This window comes from Aspergillus udagawae (assembly GCF_001078395.1).
Source record: "Aspergillus udagawae IFM 46973 DNA, scaffold_6, whole genome shotgun sequence".
In the NCBI taxonomy this organism is placed as follows: Eukaryota; Fungi; Ascomycota; class Eurotiomycetes; order Eurotiales; family Aspergillaceae; genus Aspergillus; species Aspergillus udagawae.
The window spans coordinates 1,053,947-1,075,724 of record NW_025091269.1 but is presented as its reverse complement, the minus strand read 5'-3'; the positions used below and the strand labels follow the sequence as shown (position 1 = coordinate 1,075,724).

The window sequence follows — 21,778 nt, the reverse complement described above, 5'->3', positions numbered from 1 at the left end:
ACGGCCTTAGGGTAGGAACGGTGATAGAGAACCTATTATTATTACACCCATTTTTGTTGACCCCTCGTCCCCTCTTCGAAAATCCCTCATACTCACACCTACCTTACTCATACTCAACTCCGCCTATCACAGTTATCTCACCTGTGAGTTGCAGGTGACTCCCTTCACTGGTGTTACTCTACCCCCTCGGGTCATCCTGCACTTTAGAGAGCCAGGGCAGCCAGCTTGAAACTACCCAGAAAGGTCAGATCACGCCCCTCTTTCTGAACCTGCCAGCACATCGCGTCCAATTCAATCCATCCATCGATTCCAGATTCCCCCTCATTCATGTTCTTTCGCGCGCGCGTCCTCCCCGTCCCACCTCTGTCCCCTCTCTTCTCTTAACCTTTTTTTAACATTTTATTATTAAGCCAGATCAGACGAAAATCAAACCATTAAAAAACAACACCCAATTAAATAAACAAATTCTTTAGAACAGATCACCAAGCAATCCAGGCTAGCCAAGCCATGTCTGAACGAGGCTCTGCCCGGGGTGGTCGTAGCCGCGGCGGAGGTCACGACAGGTCTGGCGGTCGTGGCGGTGCTCACTCCTCCCAGCACAGGGGTGGCGGTGCAGGTGGCGGTGCGCAACAGCAGCAGGAGAAGCCCAAGAAGGAGAACATTCTTGATTTGTCCAAGTATATGGACAAGGAGGTGAAGGTGAAGTTTAACGGAGGACGAGAGGGTGAGTTTATCACCAACTGATTGCTCTTCTTGCCTACTAAGATCATTCTAGTTACCGGTATGCTCAAGGGTTATGACCAGCTCATGAACTTGGTGTTGGATGATGTCAAGGAAAGCATGCGTGGTAAGTGACTGAACAGCATCTCAAAGCTTGATGAAGTGTCTAACGTCCGCTATCTAGATGACGAGGGAAATGAAACTACTCGCTCCCTTGGTCTCATCGTCGCCCGCGGCACTCTGATTGTGTTGATTTCTCCGGCCGACGGCAGCGAGGAGATCGCCAATCCCTTCGTCCAGCAAGAAGAATAGATTAGGTGAATGTATCAGTTCTCTAAGAAAGTGAGAGATCCTCATCTTGTGTCGTCTCGTCAGGCTCTCCGTGAAGAAAGTGCGGACTTCTTGTGATACACGACGCCCGCGCTATCGGCTCCGATTCTACTTTCCTTTGTCTCTCGTCCTCCAGAGCTCGTCCTGGAAGGTCATTTGACTTTGACAAGTCAGTGAAAGCAATCAAAGAGCCAGCCGTCGCCCTTTCACATATGCATCGAAGGCTCCTGCAGCATCAACATGTGCTTGGGTTGGGTGGATGGATTTCCCAAGTCATGCAAATATGGGATTCATAGATGACTGCATATTCTGCGTCTACCTTTGATCCAGCATACAATGTCATGTAATCGATATACAATAGTTTGAACTCATGAATAAACGCGCCAACATATCTATCGTACTTGGCAGACACATGGACCAATCGTAGTATCTTGGCCGACCACATCTGTGTTCGAGAAGCTCAATTGATAGGTCCTAGGTGGATCTCTGCCTACCGAAAGTGCCAAAAGGCTTTATTAAAATTCACTGTGGAGACTGTCTGCTGACTTTACCAATTTGCATTCTCCCTGGACGAGGAGGCTGCCTAGTATCCGATGCAAATCTTTTTGGCTTTCAGCGCTGCAAGCATTCGCGAAAGTACATGTATGTCACTAGAAGAAACATACAGATATTCTTCTGGAAGTATTTTTCAATTGATGCTTATTGCTGGGAGTGGTCTAGTTAGTGGGAGGCATCGGAAATCCCCATCAATCAGTACTAAATGCCTTGGGCATCGAATCGCATACCAGGCCGTCAAGGATACTCTGTATCCACTTAGCATGATTTCAGACTGTCAACCACGAGTCTACAACATCTCACTGAAACAAGACTTGATTCACCATTCCTTATTATTCATCTTAAGCTATATTGCTATTCTGCAACAAGCACAGAGCCTATTGGCGCAGAGAACCATCACCCCCCTGGCCCCTATAGCCGTTGTCGCTGTCGTCATGGAATCTCCACAACCCGAAGCTAATCTAGGTCCACTGGGCCAGGCTCAAGTACGAATACGATTGCCTCGAGGTTAGAAGTGATTGGGTAAGACTGTCATTGACATGGGGATTGATGGATATTCATGGTATCATCCTTGTTCGATGAAAGTCTGGCTGATCTTTTCGATCGCCCCTTGATTGTTTGATTGGGTCGATTGATCTATGCACTGTAAGCGCTTCCGAAGCTTCCACCATCGGGCTTCGTCATCATACTCGAAGTCATGATGTGATTGAGGTGCCTTAAATATGATCTGTGGCACTCGTAAGTACAGTTGCAAGTTTTATATCATATTTTATCTTCTTGTGTGTATATGTCTGTAAAGAAAAGCTATCGACTGACGATATGAAGCTCTACCGTCTCTGGCCAGTGCTTCCGCTCTGTGCCGCCATCGTTATCCCTAATGAGCAGGTCCTAAGTGACATTGCTAAGCTTGATACGAACAAAAACGGCGTGAACAAGGAGTCGACATCCTTCCTCTCCTCCATCGAATCCTCCATCCAGGACGCCGCGACCGACTTCAGAAATGCCCTAGACGAGGCTCTTGAGCTCGCCTCCGATGCGTTCAACACCCAACGGCTGCAGTCCGGCGCCTCTGAAACTGCTTCCTGGATTACGAATTTCTTCGACCATCCCACCGACGCGGAGAAGCTTCCCAAAGATCTCAAGCAATTGCCGCAGTACCTGCACCCGCGCCCACCTTTCCCACCTCACCACCCCTCCTTCAACAAAACCATCTACGAATTGATCAAATCCAGCAAGTATACCACCATCCTCGCCAAGATCATCGACGAGGATGACAAGCTGGTCCAGTTCTTGAACAGCACTGAGGCGAACCATACCTTCTTTGCTCCTACCGACGAGGCCTTCTCAAAGATCCCGCATCACTGTCCTGGCCGTGATCACGACCACGACCACGACCATAAGCACCCCAAGATCCCCAAGGACGTTATCCGGACCATATTCCACTACCACATTGCACCAGGCCGCTACTCGGCCTCAGATATCTTCCACAGCCACACCGTGCCAACCACCCTGAACGAGTCCACTCTGGGCCCTGATCTGCCCCAGCGCCTGGCCGTCCGTGTAGGATGGAAGGGCTTGACGCTGAACTACTACAGCCACATCGTAGCCGCAGACATTGTAAGTTCACTTCCCGGGGATATGAACAGAGGACGCAACTGACCTCCATACACAGGGCGCCACAAACGGCATCATCCACGGCGTTAACGCCATCCTTATCCCACCGCCTGATACTCTCACCCTTCTGACCATTGTCCCCTCCGAATTCAGCACCTTCACCCTAGGCCTCTACAAGACCGGCCTGGCAACTGCCCTCAACGAATCCAGCACGCCCCACCACCACGGCGGCACCGTCTTCGCCCCCTCCAACTCAGCCTTCAAGCATCTCGGCTTCAAGATCAATGCATTCCTGTTCTCCCCTCCCGGCGAGAAGTACCTGCGCGCCCTGCTGCAGTACCACATCGTCCCGAACAGGACTCTATATTCGGACGTCTTCTACACGGCCGAAGGGGAGATCAAGCCGTTTGGTGTAAAGGGCTTCACACATCTTGATCTGCCCACCCTCCTGCACAGCCGGAAGCTGGCGGTCGATGTCGCCCGGTTTGGACCCTATGCATCGCTGAAGATCAATGGCTTCCAGCGGGTGGCTTTTGCAGATGCGTTAGCCAAGGACGGCAATGTGCATGTTATCAACCATGTTTTGATACCGCCTCGGAAGGTCGATGATTCCGCGCCTGATTGGACTGGCAATGATGATGAGTTGACCGTTGAGGATCTTAAAAGTCGTCTCCGAGACTGGTTGGCAGAAGATGAGGGTGAGGACGAGGGCGAGGTGGAAGTGATGCATGACATGCTGGCTCATGGTACTGAACTGTAAATCACAGGATTGCCTGATGGTCGATTCTGGTCAGCAATAGTTGCCGTTGATCTGATGATCGTACCTCCCTTTAGCGTCATCAGGCTTCAGTTCCCTCTCGTTTCTTTATCTATTTTCCTTGATATTAAAGCCCAGACTGCTATACGAAGGCACGGAGAGGCGGATGTATCATGCAGGACATTCTCTATAGCCAGTAATTTCAAATATATTTCTAAACTGTTTCACTTGAATTCTCGTTCGTATATCAATCACACCAATAGCTTCCAAGTACGTCATGGTCATTTGCTGCCAATAGGTTGCGGGGCAATTGCTCAACAGCCACCTCAGCGAGCGACGGTTGTAAATCCGAAACCGTCGCATCCTGCCAATACATACTGGCGGAGAGTAAGTCTCAGAATGGTAAGGTGACATCACACTCTTCATCCAATCCCTCATACGGACAGCCGCATTCTGATGAGAAGTAAGGGATGCAAGAGACAGCGTCGCGCGGAGGACGAAAACCTACCGCCTGAAATGAGAACATTTTCGTGGACGTCAAACACAGAAATGAACAGTCTCCCGCAAGGCAGCCATGGTAAAGCAGCGTTGCTCAATGCATTCTTCTTGCGGGCTTCATCAACGCCTGGAAGGAAGATTCGAGTGCCTTTTTCAGCTCCTTGTAGCTGACAATGAAGCAGCTCTGCTCGTCCCGGCTGATCAATGTTATCTTTTCTTCTGTTCCCGCATCCAGCTTGTTCAAACATGCGATAACGTGGCCCAGATCGACGACGGGGTCGCCCTGCGCGTCCACCTGATGGAAGACATAATCACGGAAAATTTTCAAGAAATAGCGCTCTCCATTCTCGGACCATTGCCTGTCATGCTCATATTCCGGCCGTTCGTTCACGAGATTCAGCTTCGTCATGAGTCGCACAAGCCGGCCATTTTCCAGTTCACGGCTCAGGTCCGATGTAAGTTGATCATCCAAGTGAAGTGCCGAGTCAAAAGTGGACATGAGCTGCGAAGATATACCAGTGATGAAAACGTCAATATTTCGATCCTGATCTTTCTGCATGCCGTTCAGCAACCAAAATACAGAGTTCTTCATCTGCGGACTGTAAGCACGTGTAAAGTGCTCCATAGCTTTCGTAGGGTTGTGCATGACCGTCGGCGAGTTGGCACCCAAGGTGACGATGAGTTGACCGAAATTGACCAGATCCTGACGCTGAAGATCGGCAACTGTACGCTGGCTGTCGAACTGGACCACATCCATGATCGCACAGGCGTTGAGTCGAATGCGATTCTTGCCGGTCAATAAGATCTTGCTTGCGTCAATGACTCTGGCTGCAAGACCATTGCTATGGATAGCCTTCAATGCGTTGGCAATCTGGGTCATATAGCCCCACAGAATCTGTTCAGGAATGTGCACATTGTGACGACCTTGAAATCTTTGTTGGCCGGCGCCAAGGTGCTGTTCGGCGAGAGTCTTTGAAAGAGGATGGTAGTCGGTAACGAAGATCAGCGAGCTGTCCTGAAAACTTCTACTGGTGAACGCATCGTGGACTGTCACCACACTACCGTTGCACACCCGCTTCCAAGCCTGGACGGATCGAATCGCTTTCTCGTTCGTCAACCGAAACCCTGGCGAGACACTTAGCTTTGACTTTCCGGTATAGAAATGAGGGATGATGACGGAATACATACCTTCTAGTCTCCGGAGCGCGTAAAAGTTTCCATCTTTGCTGGATTGCGCTTTGTACACCCAACTCGGAAAGCCAAAAATAGTTGCATTTTTCTGGTGGTTCAGGTCCAGCGGGACAAGAGAATGAAAGTAATCAATTTGAGCTGGTAATTGAGTGTCTGCTCTCGTTTAGCATCGGTGAATTACTTGAGGACTCAAGCCAACATACTAGGCAGTGTTTGCAGCGTGGCTGCCGCTTTCTTCTGCAGCTCCTCGCGGAAGTCATTAGGGAGGAACAAATCGTGGACATTGCGCTGATACCCCAGAGTGTTCTGGCTATGAGGGCCGATAGGAGCGTACAGATGGTATTGGACCTGTCGACAAGAAGTTAATCGAAAAGGCGCCATTGTTCGATACAGCAGAGAAACTCACAGGTTGTTGAAAGCCAGATGCGCCAGGGAAGAAAGCAGCACCACCGAGTGCCGCTGCAGTGTCATGAGAATATGGATTTGGCTGAACAGGGCCAACAGCTCCACCTGCGGATAGCGGAGTCGAAGTCGTTACGAAAGGATCAAACGGGCTCGTAGATGTGATAGGGCCGTTGCCATTTCCTTGAAGAGCAGCCTGAAACGGACGATTAGCGATTGGAAAACGTACACCAGATCTGCGCTTTCGCCTTCTAGCACCAGGCCAAGAGGATTCCACAGATGGTATGGGTCTGCCTTCAGTGGGGGTGTAATGCCCAGCGCGATGCCCAAAGGGGGAGGGAAAAGCAGGAGGAATATGAAGGGGATTAGGGTCAAAATCATCAGCAAGAGCATTCAAGCTGATGCCGGCGGACGGATGCCCCATCCTAAGTAAATTGTGGTAGGTGATATGTCAATTTTCTTAAGGTGCAACTATTGGGGATGATTGACAAAGGCTTTTTGCTCTTTGAATACGACCCTATATGCGAGAACTGAGGTGAAAAGGAAACCGGACAGGCGAGGCAAAGAGAGATGGATGGGTGGGACAGACAAGTAGTGAATATGATTCTGGTCCCGCGACATAAACCAAGGAAGGCGCGACTTACCAGGTGCGAATTGTCAAAACCCTGGGGAACAAACTCCTGTACTTCGGCTACAGTCCAGTCAGGAGTCATTGTGTCTTGTCGCAAGCCAGGAGTACTGGCATTGGATCCTTCTCCCATTAGCAAAACACCTAGAGGCTAGAAGACTGATTGAGCCTTACGCGAAACGACACTTCTAGGTTGAAACGGAGCTGCATTTGCAGCTTTTGGAGATATTGTAGTCATTTTCTTCGTCGTGGCTGGTGTGTTCGTCGGAGATGATCCATTCGACGACAAGAGGGAGGGTGTGAAGCTGGGGGAGTCGACATTGAAGCGCTTTTTACTGCTGTTACCAACACGTCCATGTAAGCTATCGCTCAGTCTACAAATGTCGATTTGATCCTCTCATCAGAGGAGGAGGGGCCAGCGAGGGTTCGATGTAAGGGATCCCAACCTGTCCGACTGATATGACGAATTGACCTTATAGGGGTCATGGTTGAAAGCGCAACCTTCACGAAGATACGCCCAGGTTAGATGAAGCTCATGGTTTCTATGAACGCGCAAATGGACGAGGGGCAAGCGCAGCACCTTTATCTTCATACCGACAACGACCGTATATGGTTATATTGCGACAAAGAGTGTCTTTTGCATTTTCTAGAATCAGAGGAGATATGATGTCAGCAATTTCGCGTCGCATAACAACTGGCCATTGTCACTTCGAAGAGGCTTCCAATGTACGACTCTCAGTTCAAAGGTCCTTCTCGAGTCAAACTGACCTCTCGCCTTTATCTTAGGCGACCCTGTCCCGCGTCGGGAATCGTCCAAAGCAGGCTTCCCTGCAGAAGCCATTGTATGTCTTTATCCAATTTGGCGGAGATCAGCGCAAAGGGATCTCCATGGAATCATAACATGAGAAAATTGGACAATAGAATATATCGAGAGGAGACCGCATTCCTCTATGCCAAGATAGAAATATTTCGACCGCGATGAATCTCCTTGAACGTCGAGGGGAATTACGCCAAGGCAAGTTCGTGAGAAGCAGAGGGCAGACTGTCGGTGCGGAATTCTCCACCCAAACAGATCACAGACTATACAACCGAGCAATATTAGGCAATGGCCCACTATGCAAAGACGATAGGCATCGAGACAAAATCGCACCCTGGATGGCCGTGTAAAGGCACAGGCCGTTAAGGTAACTTGGAGGTAGAAAGCGCCCGCGGGGAGAGGGGAGACTTGATTAGTACTCGACAAGTCGGCCTCTCGTCATGGCGGTGCACGGACCAACAATCGCTTGAAGCGCGCGTCTCTGGCGCCAAGCTCCCGGACCCGGCGATGACGGAGCGTCCAAGAGGACAGCTAGCCACCACTTGGGTAAAAAGGATTTCCTTTCAACTGACTGCTCTTAGCTACCAATATCGAAATTTGGGCTTCAATTTGCTCAATTTGCCAGAGGCCTATTGCTCGATAACTTGGGGAGCTCGTGCAACATTGCGGTCGCCCGCCATTTGAATCACCGTGATAGCAAACGACTGCCACTACTTCCCTGGGAGAACATTCATATTACTTAGTCATTGTATGGATCACGACTCTCATTAACTATGTCCTCTTCAGGGCTGGATGTCTCGCAGCTATCTGACAGCGAAAAGTCTGCTCTCGAGACCTATATCGCCGTGACAAGCCAAGAACCATCTGAAGCTATTCCTTTGTTACGCCGATCCCAATGGAACGTCCAGGTACGTCCTAAGCGTGGAGGTATCGGAAACGGAACAGTGGTGCTGATCAATCTCTGCAAAAGATTGCAATCTCCAAATTCTTCGATGGGGAAGGACCTGACCCCGTTGAAGAAGCTCGCGCTGCTTTGAACAATCCGCCTCCGCCCCGGCCTACCCGTCAAACCCGAAATCTCATGAACGATGACCTGAACGCGCAATTCTCCCCGGCCGCTCGAGCTTCAGAACCTGCTCCTCGGATCGTCACTCAATCGGAGGACCACTCTGTTTACCGACCGCCTTTCTTGCTGGCGCTATTATTTACTCCATTCAACATCATATATAGATTACTTTGCACCTCATTCCGCCTATTCAGCAGCTTATTTCCGTTCCTGCCTCGCCTACTTAATACCACCGCCAACCCAGCTCTGCAGGGTGCTCGACGCCATAACTATGGACGTCGGCCTCTTGGACCTCAGGATACAGCTGCCAGGTTCATCCGGGAGTTTGAGGAGGAATACGGGTCTAATGCTGTGGGATTTCTGGAAAATGGTTACAATATGGCGCTGGAAAAAGCCCACCGGGACTTGAAGTTCCTCCTAGTGGTTCTTCTTTCTTCCGAACATGATGATACGAACGCGTGGGTCCGAGACACACTACTCTCGCGGGAAGTCATCGAGTTCATCAAAGACTCGCAGAATGAAGTGATTGTCTGGGGAGGCAATGTCCAAGATTCTGAGGCATATCAAGTCTCGAACTCCCTCCGGTGCACGAAGTTCCCTTTTGCGGCTGTTATTGTTCACACTCCCAATGTGTCTTCAACTGCCATGTCCGTCGTGTGTAGGATCTCTGGAACAACATCGCCATCAGAGTTTGTGGAGAAGCTCCGAGCAGCAATTTCACAGAACAAAGAAGCTCTTGAACGAATCCGGGCCTCGCGAGCAGAGCAACAGGCTTCGCGCACAATTCGGGAGCAGCAGGATTCGGCCTACGAGCGATCACTGGCTATCGACCGCGAGCGTGCCAGGCAGAGGCGGGAAGCTGAAGCAGCTCGGCAGCGGGCAGAGCAAGAGGCGGCCGAGCGGCAAGCGGCTGAGGAGAAACGTCTCCACGACATTGCGCAATGGAAGAGATGGCGAGCAGCGTCTATTCAAGACGAGCCTGGGCCCGAGGTTAAGGACGCCATCCGCATCAGTATCCGGCTGCCTTCGGGCGAACGTGTCATTCGCAAATTCGCTCCTGAGGCCGGCATTGAAGAGCTCTACGCTTTTGTCGAGTGCTACGAGGTTCTGCAAGATGCGCAGGGGAAGCCTTCCGGAGTGGATAAGCCCGCCGGGTTCGAACATCAATACGAATTCCGACTCGTCTCGCCTATGCCGCGGACGGTGTATGAAGTCGAAGCTGGAGGGTTGATTCGGGACAAGATCGGTCGCGGTGGGAATCTCCTTGTGGAACCAATTGATGACAGCGACGAGGAAGAGCAGGAAGCACCCTAGGCACGTTGGAGGTCTACTGTTGACGTACATGGCAATGATAATGACATTATGGTAGACAGGTGCACTGCCCTAGCGGGTGTCGTATTGGTTCCATGATGATAAAAACGATATTCATATCTACCTTATCCTTGCCATGACAGTCTGATATCTTAAGCTTTGCTCATACATATCGATTCAGTGTCATGTCCACACTCTATCATGCAAGGCACGCCACGTGCTTGACTGGAATGTTGCACCTGAGCATAAACTGAATCGACACCACCACAACATAAACCCAGTAAGCCATAGCCTTTAAAGTTGGACGAAAACTATGCTCGTTGCGCCTCTGCAAAGTTGTAACTCGTATTCAAGTGCACGGAACCCTGCACGAACGCCATCCCGAACGCCAACGGGTTACCGGATCGACGCGGGCGTCATAGATGACAGATGTATCTAGATCGTCTTGTCTCAAGTTCTCATCTGCATGGAAGTAACCCTGTAGGGGCTACTGCGTCACAACGTCACACTATGGGATGATCGTTTTATAGTATCGATTTGAGTTTATGATCCATAGGTAACTCTATTTATGTAGATTTTACAGGCTGCGGCACCGCCCGGGAGAAGATCCAACACGCAAGTCTGAGGTATTATTTAAACCTATCAACCTTGGGTATGCAGATATGGCAGGGTCATCCTGGCTGTTTATGCTTTGAGCACTCCGTATACATGATTTCATTCAACATGGTTTCGCAGGAGCACCGCTCCGTAGATACACAGGATTAATCCTTCGCGGTGATCACAGACACGTCGCGCAACTGGAAGTTGGAAGTCTCTAGGTGACTTCTGCATGAGGATCCGAGTCACGATTAATCATACTTGATAAGAATTTCAAGTCTCGAGGCGATGTTTCAGGAGATATCGAGATTTATCTCCGAAGGTCAGCGCGTCTTTATTCCTGCATAGCTGACTTAACCTCTGTAAAATTATGCAATAATGCAGTATCAGCTCGGAGGTGACCAGATCCGAAACAAAAGGACTGGAAGCAGGCGAGGCCGGGCTTCGGATCACCAGCATCCCGCCCCACTTGGGTCTTCGACGCCCCTTTCTGGACAGCATTTCTCTCTTGATAGCGGAGTTTTTGCCACGTTTTTCTTATATCCCCGAGGGTTAGTATTCTTAGGTGTCATATTGGAGTTGTTGTCATCTTGTGCAGAGGGACTGATCTATAGATATGTCTTCCATGGTCTGGTCTATTGTAGTGTGCATTACAGTATTTGATTTTCATAATATTCAACCTGGAGGCATATCATTCGTAAGGTACCTAGTGGATGTACAGAGTACTCCGTAAATAAACGTCTGCTTGCGTCTCTCCACAGGAAATTGTTGCATGCATGTCATGTCTTGGCATTCATGAATATCATTTAACTCATCATGAATCATCCTGTAGGAAACCTTGTACATCGGCAGAGAACAAACCGAAAGACTGCCACGTATAGCTTAACTTACTAAGAGTATAAACAGTACAAATGTATTAACAGTATCTGTTTACGGCAGTTCCGAAGTTAACCCTGGTACAATTGGCCTGGTACAATTGGTCTCATCACGGCTCAGCCGCAGTTTGATTGTCAGAATGGTAGACATCGAGTCAGGCAGTCAGCGACTCAAGAACGAATCATGAATGCTATATGGATACTCCGTAGGGTCGATTAGGCTACGGAGTACCCTTCGCTTATTGCAAGATCCGTGGTCCGGCCGGTTCCATATGGACATTGTTTTCAAATTTTAACGGAGACAATCGCCCATTTGTTCCCGTTCTTGCGCTGGGCCCGGAGTCATTCTGCATATGCGACCCGATTCGTCAACTCCAAGGAAAGAGAGAGGATCCTACGCCAGTCATTGGTTGATCTGGTAGTCGAGAAAACGGGGAGAACCTGGACCTTAAACTCGCTAGTACTAGTCACCATTCTGGAAGCCCAGACTCTTACCTCATAAAGAAAATGGGGGGGGAAAAGCGTATTCAAATACGATCTAATAAGGGTGACGGCGTCACTTTCAGATCTTACTTTAGATACCCTAGGACCAGGGACGTACTCGGTACTTACGGGTCCATCTTGTTTTAGTTTATTTACCTCTGTGTCTCCATCTCGCCCCCTCATCCATAATTCTGTCAATCTCTCCATCTAATCTATCTTTATATAAAGCACTCGCTCATCCTTTGGCATTGTATAATCTTGTTCCCTTCTGGGGTGGTGCGTTCGAATTTTTATGTGTTTGCCCGTTGTGACGCAATCCCTCCCGAAACGAGACTGAGTCTCACCCAATCAACCATCATGTCTCTTTTAGGGACGATAAACCCTAATTTCAACCCAGAGCGTACAGTCACAGGTCGAGGAGCTCAGGAGGAGGAAGGAGAAATTGCCAGGGTCGAATCCCATCACCACAACAATGCCGCCAGTGTCAGCACTGACGAAACCGCTCTGGAACGGTCAAAGGAGATCGGCGATGAGGATGTCGCAGCGGAAGAAGTCACCCGCCTGGCACGCCAATTGACCCGTCAATCGACCAGATTTTCAACAAGCGGCAATGTCGAGAATCCATTTCTCGAAACCAAGGAGGATTCGACGCTGAATCCTCACAGCCCCAATTTCAAAGCTAAGAACTGGATGAAGAACCTGCTCGCGCTTTCATCCCGGGATCCTGAAAGGTATCCCAAGCGTGTGGCGGGCGTTTCTTTCAAAAATCTCAGCGTCCATGGTTATGGTAGTCCGACCGATTATCAGAAGGATGTGTTCAACTCGGTGTTGGAAGTTGGCACCCTTGTCCGCAAGGTCATGGGTACCGGCAAGCAGAAAATCCAAATCCTGCGTGATTTTGATGGTCTTGTCAAGAACGGTGAAATGCTGGTCGTTCTGGGCCGTCCTGGAAGTGGATGCTCGACTTTTCTCAAGACCATCTCCGGCGAAATGAACGGTATCTACATGGATGAGAAGTCGTACTTGAACTACCAGGGTATCTCGTCCAAGCAGATGCGCAAGCAGTTCCGTGGTGAGGCTATCTACACTGCCGAAACTGACGTGCATTTCCCACAACTGTCCGTGGGTGACACTTTGAAATTCGCTGCGCTTGCTCGTGCTCCTCGGAATCGTCTGCCCGGGGTCTCCAGAGAACAGTATGCCGTGCACATGCGCGACGTTGTGATGGCCATGCTTGGCCTGACACACACCATGAACACAAGGGTCGGCAACGATTTCGTCCGCGGTGTCAGTGGTGGCGAGCGTAAGCGTGTCAGTATCGCTGAGGCAACCCTCAGCGGAAGCCCTCTGCAGTGCTGGGATAACAGTACCCGTGGTCTGGACAGTGCGAATGCACTCGAATTCTGCAAGACTTTGAACCTGATGACCAAGTACGCCGGCGCTACCGTTGCTGTGGCTATTTACCAAGCCTCCCAGAGTGCTTACGATGTAAGTAGTATATCTCTACCCATGTCCGCTGCTCAAGCGCTAATTCGATTTCTAGGTATTTGACAAAGTGACTGTTCTGTACGAAGGAAGACAGATCTACTTTGGACGCACCGACGAAGCCAAGGAATTCTTCACCAACATGGGATTTGATTGTCCGGAACGTCAGACAACCGCTGATTTCTTGACTTCCCTCACCAGTCCTTCCGAGCGTGTGGTGAAGCCCGGGTTTGAGGGCAAAGTCCCACAGACCCCTGACGAATTCGTAACGGCCTGGAAGAGCAGTGAAGCTTACGCCAAGTTGATGAGGGAAATCGACGAGTACGATCGGGAGTTCCCAATTGGTGGTGCGTCGCTCGAAAAGTTCATCGAGTCTCGCCGAGCAATGCAGGCGAAAAACCAGTAAGTCAGAAGCATCCTCAACTCAGGTGTCATGTGCTGAACTCTCCGCAGGCGAGTCAAATCCCCCTACACCATTTCCGTATGGCAGCAAATCCAGCTGTGCATGATCCGTGGCTTCCAACGGCTTAAGGGTGATTCCAGTTTGACCGTGTCCCAGCTGGTTGGTAACTTCATTATGGCCTTGGTTATTGGAAGTGTTTTCTACAACCTGCCGGACGACACGAGCAGTTTCTACGCTCGTGGTGCTTTGCTCTTCTTTGCCGTGCTGCTTAACGCCTTCTCCAGTGCTCTCGAGGTGAGTCAAGTTGGCTAGTGTGGTGCTATCACAACAAGCTGATTGTCTCCAGATTTTGACACTATACGCCCAACGTCCCATTGTTGAGAAACAATCTCGCTACGCAATGTATCACCCCTTCGCTGAAGCTATCGCCTCAATGCTCTGCGACATGCCTTATAAGATCGCCAACGCCATCATCTTCAACCTTACACTCTACTTCATGACAAATCTTCGCCGCGAACCGGGCGCTTTTTTTGTTTTCTTACTCTTCTCTTTCGTCACCACGTTAACCATGTCCATGCTCTTCCGTACGATGGCTGCTTCGTCCCGGACCCTGTCCCAGGCCCTTGTGCCCGCCGCTATCCTCATTTTGGGTCTGGTCATCTATACCGGCTTCACGATTCCGACACGGAATATGCTTGGCTGGTCGCGGTGGATGAACTATATCGATCCCATCGCATACGGATTTGAGAGTTTAATGGTTAACGAATTCCACAACCGGCAGTTCTTGTGTCCAGACTCTGCATTCGTCCCGTCAGGCGGCGCATACAACAACGAGCCCTTGGCGAATCGGATCTGCTCGACAGTCGGTTCAGTTTCCGGCTCTCGCTACGTCCAAGGCGACGACTACCTCCACCAAAGCTTCCAGTACTATAAGAGCCACGAGTGGAGGAACCTGGGTATTATGTTTGGGTTCATGTTTTTCTTCATGTTCACCTACTTGACTGCGACCGAGTACATCTCGGAATCGAAGTCGAAGGGTGAAGTACTACTGTTCCGACGGGGCCACGCAAAGCCCACCGGTTCCCATGACGTCGAGAAGAGCCCTGAGGTGTCTTCTGCTGCGAAGACGGACGAGTCCAGTGGCAAACAGGCTACCGGGGCGATTCAGAGACAGGAGGCAATCTTTCAATGGAAGGATGTGTGCTACGATATCAAGATCAAGGGCGAACCGCGCCGTATTCTTGATCATGTCGACGGCTGGGTCAAGCCCGGTACCTGCACTGCTCTCATGGTATGTAGCTGACTACTACTACAAGCGCGGTTCCAAAAGTGCTCATAGCTAATCTTGTCAACAGGGTGTCTCCGGTGCTGGTAAGACGACACTTCTGGACGTGCTCGCGACCCGTGTGACCATGGGTGTCGTATCTGGTGAAATGCTGGTTGATGGTCGCCCACGCGATCAATCTTTCCAGCGTAAGACCGGCTATGTGCAGCAACAGGATCTTCATCTCCATACCACGACTGTCAGAGAAGCGCTCCGCTTCAGTGCTTTACTTCGCCAGCCCGCTCACGTTCCCCGCCAGGAAAAAATTGACTATGTCGAAGAGGTTATCAAGCTGCTTGGCATGGAATCCTACGCGGATGCAGTCGTTGGTGTTCCTGGAGAAGGTATGTCTCCTGTCTACTGTTTATGTAACCCCGCTGACACGAACCAGGTCTCAATGTTGAACAACGGAAACGTCTTACAATTGGAGTCGAACTCGCAGCGAAGCCGCAACTACTTCTTTTCCTTGATGAGCCTACCTCTGGTCTCGACAGTCAAACTTCGTGGTCCATTCTCGATCTGATCGACACTCTTACCAAGCACGGCCAAGCTATCTTGTGTACTATTCACCAGCCATCGGCAATGCTGTTCCAACGATTCGACCGTCTGCTGTTTCTTGCCAAAGGTGGCAAGACTGTGTACTTTGGTGATATCGGAGAGAAGTCGTCTACTCTTTCCAGCTACTTTGAAAGAAACGGCGCTCCTAAGCTCCCTGCCGATGCAAATCCCGCCGAATGGATGCTTGAGGTGATCGGTGCCGCTCCCGGTTCGCATAGTGACATCGACTGGCCTGCGGTCTGGCGGGACAGCCCGGAGCGCAAAGCAGTGCATGAGCACCTTGATGAATTGAAAGCGACCCTATCGCAGAAGCCCATTGACGCGTCCAAGGCCGACCCCGGCAGTTACGACGAGTTCGCTGCCCCCTTCACTGTTCAGTTGTGGGAATGTCTGCTTCGTGTATTCTCGCAATACTGGCGGACGCCTGTCTACATCTACTCCAAGACCGCACTCTGCGTCCTCACCGCTCTATATATCGGTTTCTCCTTCTTCAACGCCAAGAACAGTGCCCAGGGTCTCCAGAACCAGATGTTCAGTATTTTCATGCTGATGACTATCTTCGGTAACCTGGTTCAACAGATCATGCCCAACTTCTGCACTCAACGGTCTTTGTATGAAGTCCGTGAAAGACCTGCAAAGACCTACTCCTGGAAGGCATTCATGGCCGCCAACATCATCGTTGAGCTTCCGTGGAATACACTCATGGCCTTCCTGATCTTCGTCTGCTGGTACTACCCGATTGGGCTGTACCGGAACGCCGAACCGACCAACTCCGTCCACGAACGCGGAGCACTCATGTTCCTCCTTATCTGGGCCTTCCTCCTCTTCACTTCCACCTTTGCGCACATGATGATCGCCGGTATCGAACTCGCCGAGACCGGAGGTAACTTAGCCAACCTCCTTTTCTCCCTCTGCCTGATCTTCTGCGGTGTCCTCGCCACCCCTCAATCCCTCCCCGGCTTCTGGATTTTCATGTACCGCGTCTCGCCGTTCACCTACCTTGTATCAGGCATGCTGTCAACTGGCGTATCAGGCACAAATGCTGTCTGCGATGATGTCGAGTTCCTGCACTTCGACCCACCAGGCAACTTGACCTGCAAGGATTACATGTCCGACTACATCTCGCTAAGGGGCGGCTATCTGGAGAACCCATCCGCAACCAGCGACTGCACCTTCTGCACCATCTCCAGCACAGATACCTTCCTCGCCGCCGTCAGCAGTTACTACAAGGACGCCTGGCGTAACTTTGGTATCATGTGGGCTTTCATCATCTTCAACATCTTCGCTGCCGTCTTCATTTACTGGCTTGCTCGCGTGCCCAAGGGCAAGAGAAGCAAGGGTTCGACGTAAAAGCCTGCACTCCCTTTCTTCCAGCTTCTTCTTGGATATCAATTTGGCTCTTTTTTTCTCAATTTGCAGATATATGGCATATGCGCCTCGCTAATTCTTGCACAATTTGTACTCTAGACCTTTAGACTACGTGTCACGGCTTGCTCGCGTGTACACGCTTAGACACTTGCACATACCTTTTGCTCTCCTTTGCTTCTTTGGACATACCGACCTTGACTATGCTCTCTTCTCCTTTCAGGTATTTAATTTTAGTTTGCTGCGGACACTTTTCAGCAGTGACACAATATATAGACAGAATGTCAAGCTTGTCTAGTTTATATGAAGTTTCTTAAGTATGCTGTTAGGATCCTGAATTGGTGTATGTAGATCAATAGGTATGTCCTCCGGAGTTTGTGTTTCAAGGCAGTAAGCCGACTGCGTATGAGACGGCTCCAGGTCACAAAGATACTGCCAGACAACTTGTATCAAACCAGGGGGCAAATAAATGAGAGAATAATCACAAGGAATCTGAAATTAATGTACAAAGATAGGTAAGAAGGTAAAAAGATTTTGGACAGTGAGAAAGAAATGAAAGAAAAAGAAACGAATTGACGGCTCGTACAAGGAGAGCATCGAACATCTACGCGTTAACCTTTAAATGAGGCTGGATGCACACAAAGCACTCGTCCTCTATTGCACCCCTATACATACGGCCAGGAAGGTCCGCCACACAGCTGACCTCGACTGGATGCCATGGGGAGGAGCACGTCACTGCCTTCCCAGTAGAGTACCTGGAACCTCCGAGGTGGCAGCACAAAGCGCCATCCACCCCTCCAACTGTTAGACTTCTTTGACTGGGCAGTCTGCCAATGGCGTGCGGCCGTCATCATGGAGCTGGAGCTGGAACTGGAACTGGAGCTGAGGCTAGAGCTCTACCATGTGAACGCCTCCTCGACAAAATCGACCACCGCGCCCTTCCCGATGTTGTTTCGCGCCGCAGCGCGCACCTCATCTGCAAAGGCGCCCGGCCCACACACGGAGACGATGGTCGCGCCGACCCGTTTGGGGATGACTTCGTTCAAGACGACGTCGGGGCGGCAGCGGCCCGGGAACATCTGCACCGTGGCGCTGGGGGAGACGATCTCACGACTGCTCTTGGGTTTGGAGACGAAGAGTTTGACGGTGAGGATCTCGCGGCGGCCGGGGAGACGGAGGATCTGGTCCATCCAGTCGCGGACCCAGGTGAGGTGTTCGGTGTTGCGGACGGACCAGATGAGGTAGATCTGCTGCGTTGCGACGCGGCCCTCGGCGGCGCGGATGATGAGGTCGCGCACGAAGAGCATGTGATGTGTGATGCCGGCGCCGGCGGAGAAGAGGACGGCTGTGCCGTAGCTGCCCATGTTGGAGGCCAGGGAAGAGTAGGGGCCCTCGATGTAGCCTGTGGTGTAGAGGGTCTGCCGCGGGGCGACGAGGGCTTTGTTGTAGAGCTTGCGGGTCATGCCTTGGCGGGCGCCAACAATGAGGGAGACGGAGGTGGGTTGTTGATTGCCCCTCATGTAGTCATCGAGGTCAAGGGCGGTCTGCTTTTCCAGGAGCGACGGGGTCATGGGGCTCATGACGTTGTCCGGCGCGGCTGAAGGAGTCACGCAATTGTTCGGTTCAACCCAAGCGATTGAGAAGGGGTGCGACATCCACAAGGAGACGCTCGGGATGTAGGCGAAGACGTGACCGCCGGGGTTGATGCGGACATGCTTGGGCAGGTGGAACGTCACCTTGCAGGCCTCACCGGGCAACGCTTCGACGACCAGTTTCGTTGTGCCCTTTTTGAGTGAAAAGTTGAGGTACAGCAAGCGGAGCAGCCGCGCTGAACGTTCAAACAGCCAGATAGCGCCAATGGCCTGGGCCCAGGGGATCTGGGGAAGATTATCCAGATCCAGGTGCAGGTAGACGCCGAGGAAAGCCAGGAAGGCGGCAAGCTGATGCAGATGCAGGAAGGTCTCGTAGAAAGCATGCCGGATCGGTGAGGGGGAATGGAGGCACAGGAAAACCATCGCGGCAGTACCGACTAGGCCCCAGGTGAAGAATGGGGTACTAGTGAGTCGTACCAGCATGCGAGAGAAGTCTTCTTCGTCGCACGCATTGATCGCCCAAGCCGCTGTGTGGACCACGCTCTCGAGTACCACGATACGGCCCAGCCATCGATGCAAAAGATTGTAGGTATCGAAACTGATGTGCAAGAGTGGGATCAGGGGATTGTTGCGACCCGCGAGGAGGAACAGAGGCACCATGTTCAGGATGGCCAGAACGCCGGACCGGCCACGAAGCTCGGCCACGAGAGCCGCTTTCTCGTTCACAGCATAATCCAAAAAGCAGCAATAAGCCACCTGACTTGCCACATACAGCAGAATCAGGATCGAGTGAAACCTCGAGGGCAAGGTACCCACATTGATGGCCGAGGAGAGCTGGATTTCCCGATTGTGTCTTTTGCGACCCAGAGGTGCATAGAGAATATGTTTCTTAATATTTGCCCACAAGCGTGACTCCTCGACACTCCAGAACTTTTGCTGTCTTTGACTGGCCGTCAAGGAGGTAATATGTCGCAGGTAGGCATGGCTGATCTGGGCAATCCGGCCGCAGAAAACAACCAAGGCTCCGATGATGACAGACCAGTAGATGACACGCGTGATTATGACATCTCTGGGAACATTGACCCCACCAAGGCCTCTCGAGTACTCGTAAACATAGGTAGTGTTTATCCCATGACTGCGGGGAGTGATGCGTTGGTGAAGGTCATCCATGGGAAGGACTGGATAAGCCGGAGTCGGGAGTGGTCCTGTAGTCCGACGACGAGGAGCTGAAATCAGTCAAACAGAAAAGAGTGTGGATGTGAAGAGACTCTTCAGCCAGGAAGAGTCGAGAGCAGTCAATGCAGTTTTTACGCAGTTCAAATGCCGTCCAATGATGTAAATTCTTTGATGGCTGGGAAACGACAGGAATGCGGAGACCAGGAAAGCTGTACGAAGCGACTACGATGGTCGAGACGATCGAAGCTGACGAACGACAAAGACCCTGCGAGTGCACCAACGAGAACAAAAAATACTTGGGGTTAAAAAGAACGACGTCCTGGGTGGCTCTCTCAGAGTAAACCACTGCGTGCTGGCGACAATATGGCACAGATCGAACAATGGTGATTGTTTCAATTGGAAAGCGGACAAAGAAGATCCTCAAGGACAACCGTGTCTAACAAAGCCAAAGAATGTCAATACCCTAGCTATGACATCTGAACTCGACGTCTCATCTCACAGGCGACAAGCATCACAGAATCAGAGACACGAACGGTCTCTGACTATGCCGTCAAAGACGTCGATGATATGCCAGCCTTCGAGATCCCAATGACACTCACCTCCCAAGTGCATGATCGTCCGCAGAAGTATTCAGCAGAAGCTTAGAAGACGCTCAGCGTCATAAAGTATTCAACGATCGGTGACGTCGATCCTCCAACAGATTGCAGACCCTTGTTTGCAGTTTTGATGCAAAGCGATGAGTTCTGAGACAGGTAGTGATCGACAAATAAGGAACGAAAGGAGACAACAGAGGCTCAAGCAAAAGTGTGTCTCTGATGAAAAGAAAGAACCTGCCAAGAGGTTCGACAATGAATAGAAATGGTATTGAGTGGAATGAACTGCAGATCTCCTACTGATGCGACGATCAGAGCCAGCTGAAGCGGAACAGTGAATATCGAATGCTAATAAACGAAGACAACCTGAATCAACAGGAAAAAAGAACCCGAGGGGAAATGCTATCCTGATCTCAAGAGAAGATCCACACGGCAATTTGGGAAAAGAAGAGAAAGCTCGGAAAAATCCAAAGCAAGAAAGCAGACTGTCCTGCAGAGCTGTCATTCTGAAACACAAGTGAAGGGGTGGGTGAGGCCCCATATCAAGGCAAATAATGGCGTGGTCTTGGGAGAGAGCAGTTCCTATCCAAAGCCAAGCCAATTTTCGAGAGAAATAGGCGAATCATCGTGCCTGTCCTGATATCCAATGTTCCTTGGGCTCCCTTTGATCCGGAAAATCTGAATTTTAGGTCGCTGATGGGCGATAACGATGAGCACAGGAAGCGCCCTTGCAGAGGATGTCCGACCGACAGCGCATCGGCGGCCATACAAATTGATCAATCCAACAATCAATCTGTAGGAGGCGAGGCGCTGAGCTGGACGCGCCCAGCCCCTCTTCAGCAGCAATTCACAGCTTGTGCTCTGGTCATTCACCAGTAGACTTGCTAAATTGGCCACATGGAGTGGATATGTGCCAAGTGAAAGACCATATCATTAACAGATTGGTCATAGGGTGTCCATAGAGTTGTTTCATATTGGGGGAGCCCACCCTGAAAACTCCGCTCATATTGGACTGTTGGCTACTGGCTTAATAGTGACACACCCAATAATATTCCGGTCTTGCTTTGTTCTTCAACGGCTGGCTGACAGGAGCTCGGGCCAGGAAGGAAATTCGTTCGCCTATTCCCTTCTACTTTCTATTGCCTCGAGATGAAACAGCCTAAATGAGAGTGGCTGCCGTAGTTAGTTAATTTCCTCGCTTACCAGAAGAAAGTACCATTATCTCTCTACCGAGTCTTTTCCAGATGGTAGTCACGTGAGACATGGGTGTCTCACTAGAAGCAATAGTTTAATCTATTCCTCATGGCATGTCTCATTCGAGTCATTCCCTTTCGTTTCCTATTAGACTAATTATTATGTGTCTATTCAGATAATTCAGGCCATGATTATTGTTGCCAAGTCCCAGAGTCTCTTGTCAAGGGGGCCTCGATTCGGAGAA

General features: G+C 50.7%; 6 protein-coding genes across 6 annotated transcripts; 4 read left to right on the top strand and 2 right to left on the bottom strand.

Moving 5' to 3' along the window:
* Positions 1-507: 507 nt before the first annotated feature.
* Aud_008135 (putative small nuclear ribonucleoprotein (LSM7)) lies at positions 508-1,032 on the top strand (the record flags this gene model as incomplete). The annotated part of the gene is made up of 3 exons (XM_043293018.1): positions 508-724; positions 776-847; positions 905-1,032. 3 exons carry the CDS (start codon positions 508-510, stop codon positions 1,030-1,032), a joined length of 417 nt encoding a protein of 138 aa, XP_043148953.1.
* Positions 1,033-2,424: 1,392 nt separating this feature from the next.
* Positions 2,425-3,979, top strand: Aud_008134 (fasciclin domain-containing protein; the record flags this gene model as incomplete). The annotated part of the gene is made up of 2 exons (XM_043293017.1): positions 2,425-3,222; positions 3,278-3,979. The coding sequence occupies 2 exons, from the start codon at positions 2,425-2,427 to the stop codon at positions 3,977-3,979; spliced, it is 1,500 nt and encodes a 499-aa protein (XP_043148952.1).
* A 589-nt stretch (positions 3,980-4,568) lies between these two features.
* Aud_008133 (PAN-complex poly(A)-binding subunit PAN3) lies at positions 4,569-6,780 on the bottom strand (the record flags this gene model as incomplete). Its single annotated transcript, XM_043293016.1, has 5 exons — positions 4,569-5,599; positions 5,663-5,818; positions 5,869-6,013; positions 6,072-6,263; positions 6,712-6,780. 5 exons carry the CDS (start codon positions 6,778-6,780, stop codon positions 4,569-4,571), a joined length of 1,593 nt encoding a protein of 530 aa, XP_043148951.1.
* A 1,505-nt stretch (positions 6,781-8,285) lies between these two features.
* On the top strand, positions 8,286-9,892 carry Aud_008132 (clathrin-mediated endocytosis regulator UBX3; the record flags this gene model as incomplete). The annotated part of the gene is made up of 2 exons (XM_043293015.1): positions 8,286-8,420; positions 8,483-9,892. The coding sequence occupies 2 exons, from the start codon at positions 8,286-8,288 to the stop codon at positions 9,890-9,892; spliced, it is 1,545 nt and encodes a 514-aa protein (XP_043148950.1).
* Positions 9,893-12,201: 2,309 nt separating this feature from the next.
* Positions 12,202-16,964, top strand: Aud_008131 (pleiotropic drug resistance family ABC transporter; the record flags this gene model as incomplete). The annotated part of the gene is made up of 6 exons (XM_043293014.1): positions 12,202-13,332; positions 13,388-13,731; positions 13,783-14,026; positions 14,079-15,023; positions 15,088-15,400; positions 15,448-16,964. The coding sequence occupies 6 exons, from the start codon at positions 12,202-12,204 to the stop codon at positions 16,962-16,964; spliced, it is 4,494 nt and encodes a 1,497-aa protein (XP_043148949.1).
* Positions 16,965-17,875: 911 nt separating this feature from the next.
* Aud_008130 (ferric reductase family protein) lies at positions 17,876-19,741 on the bottom strand (the record flags this gene model as incomplete). The annotated part of the gene is made up of 1 exon (XM_043293013.1): positions 17,876-19,741. The coding sequence occupies one exon, from the start codon at positions 19,739-19,741 to the stop codon at positions 17,876-17,878; it is 1,866 nt and encodes a 621-aa protein (XP_043148948.1).
* Between the last annotated feature and the right edge of the window lie 2,037 nt (positions 19,742-21,778).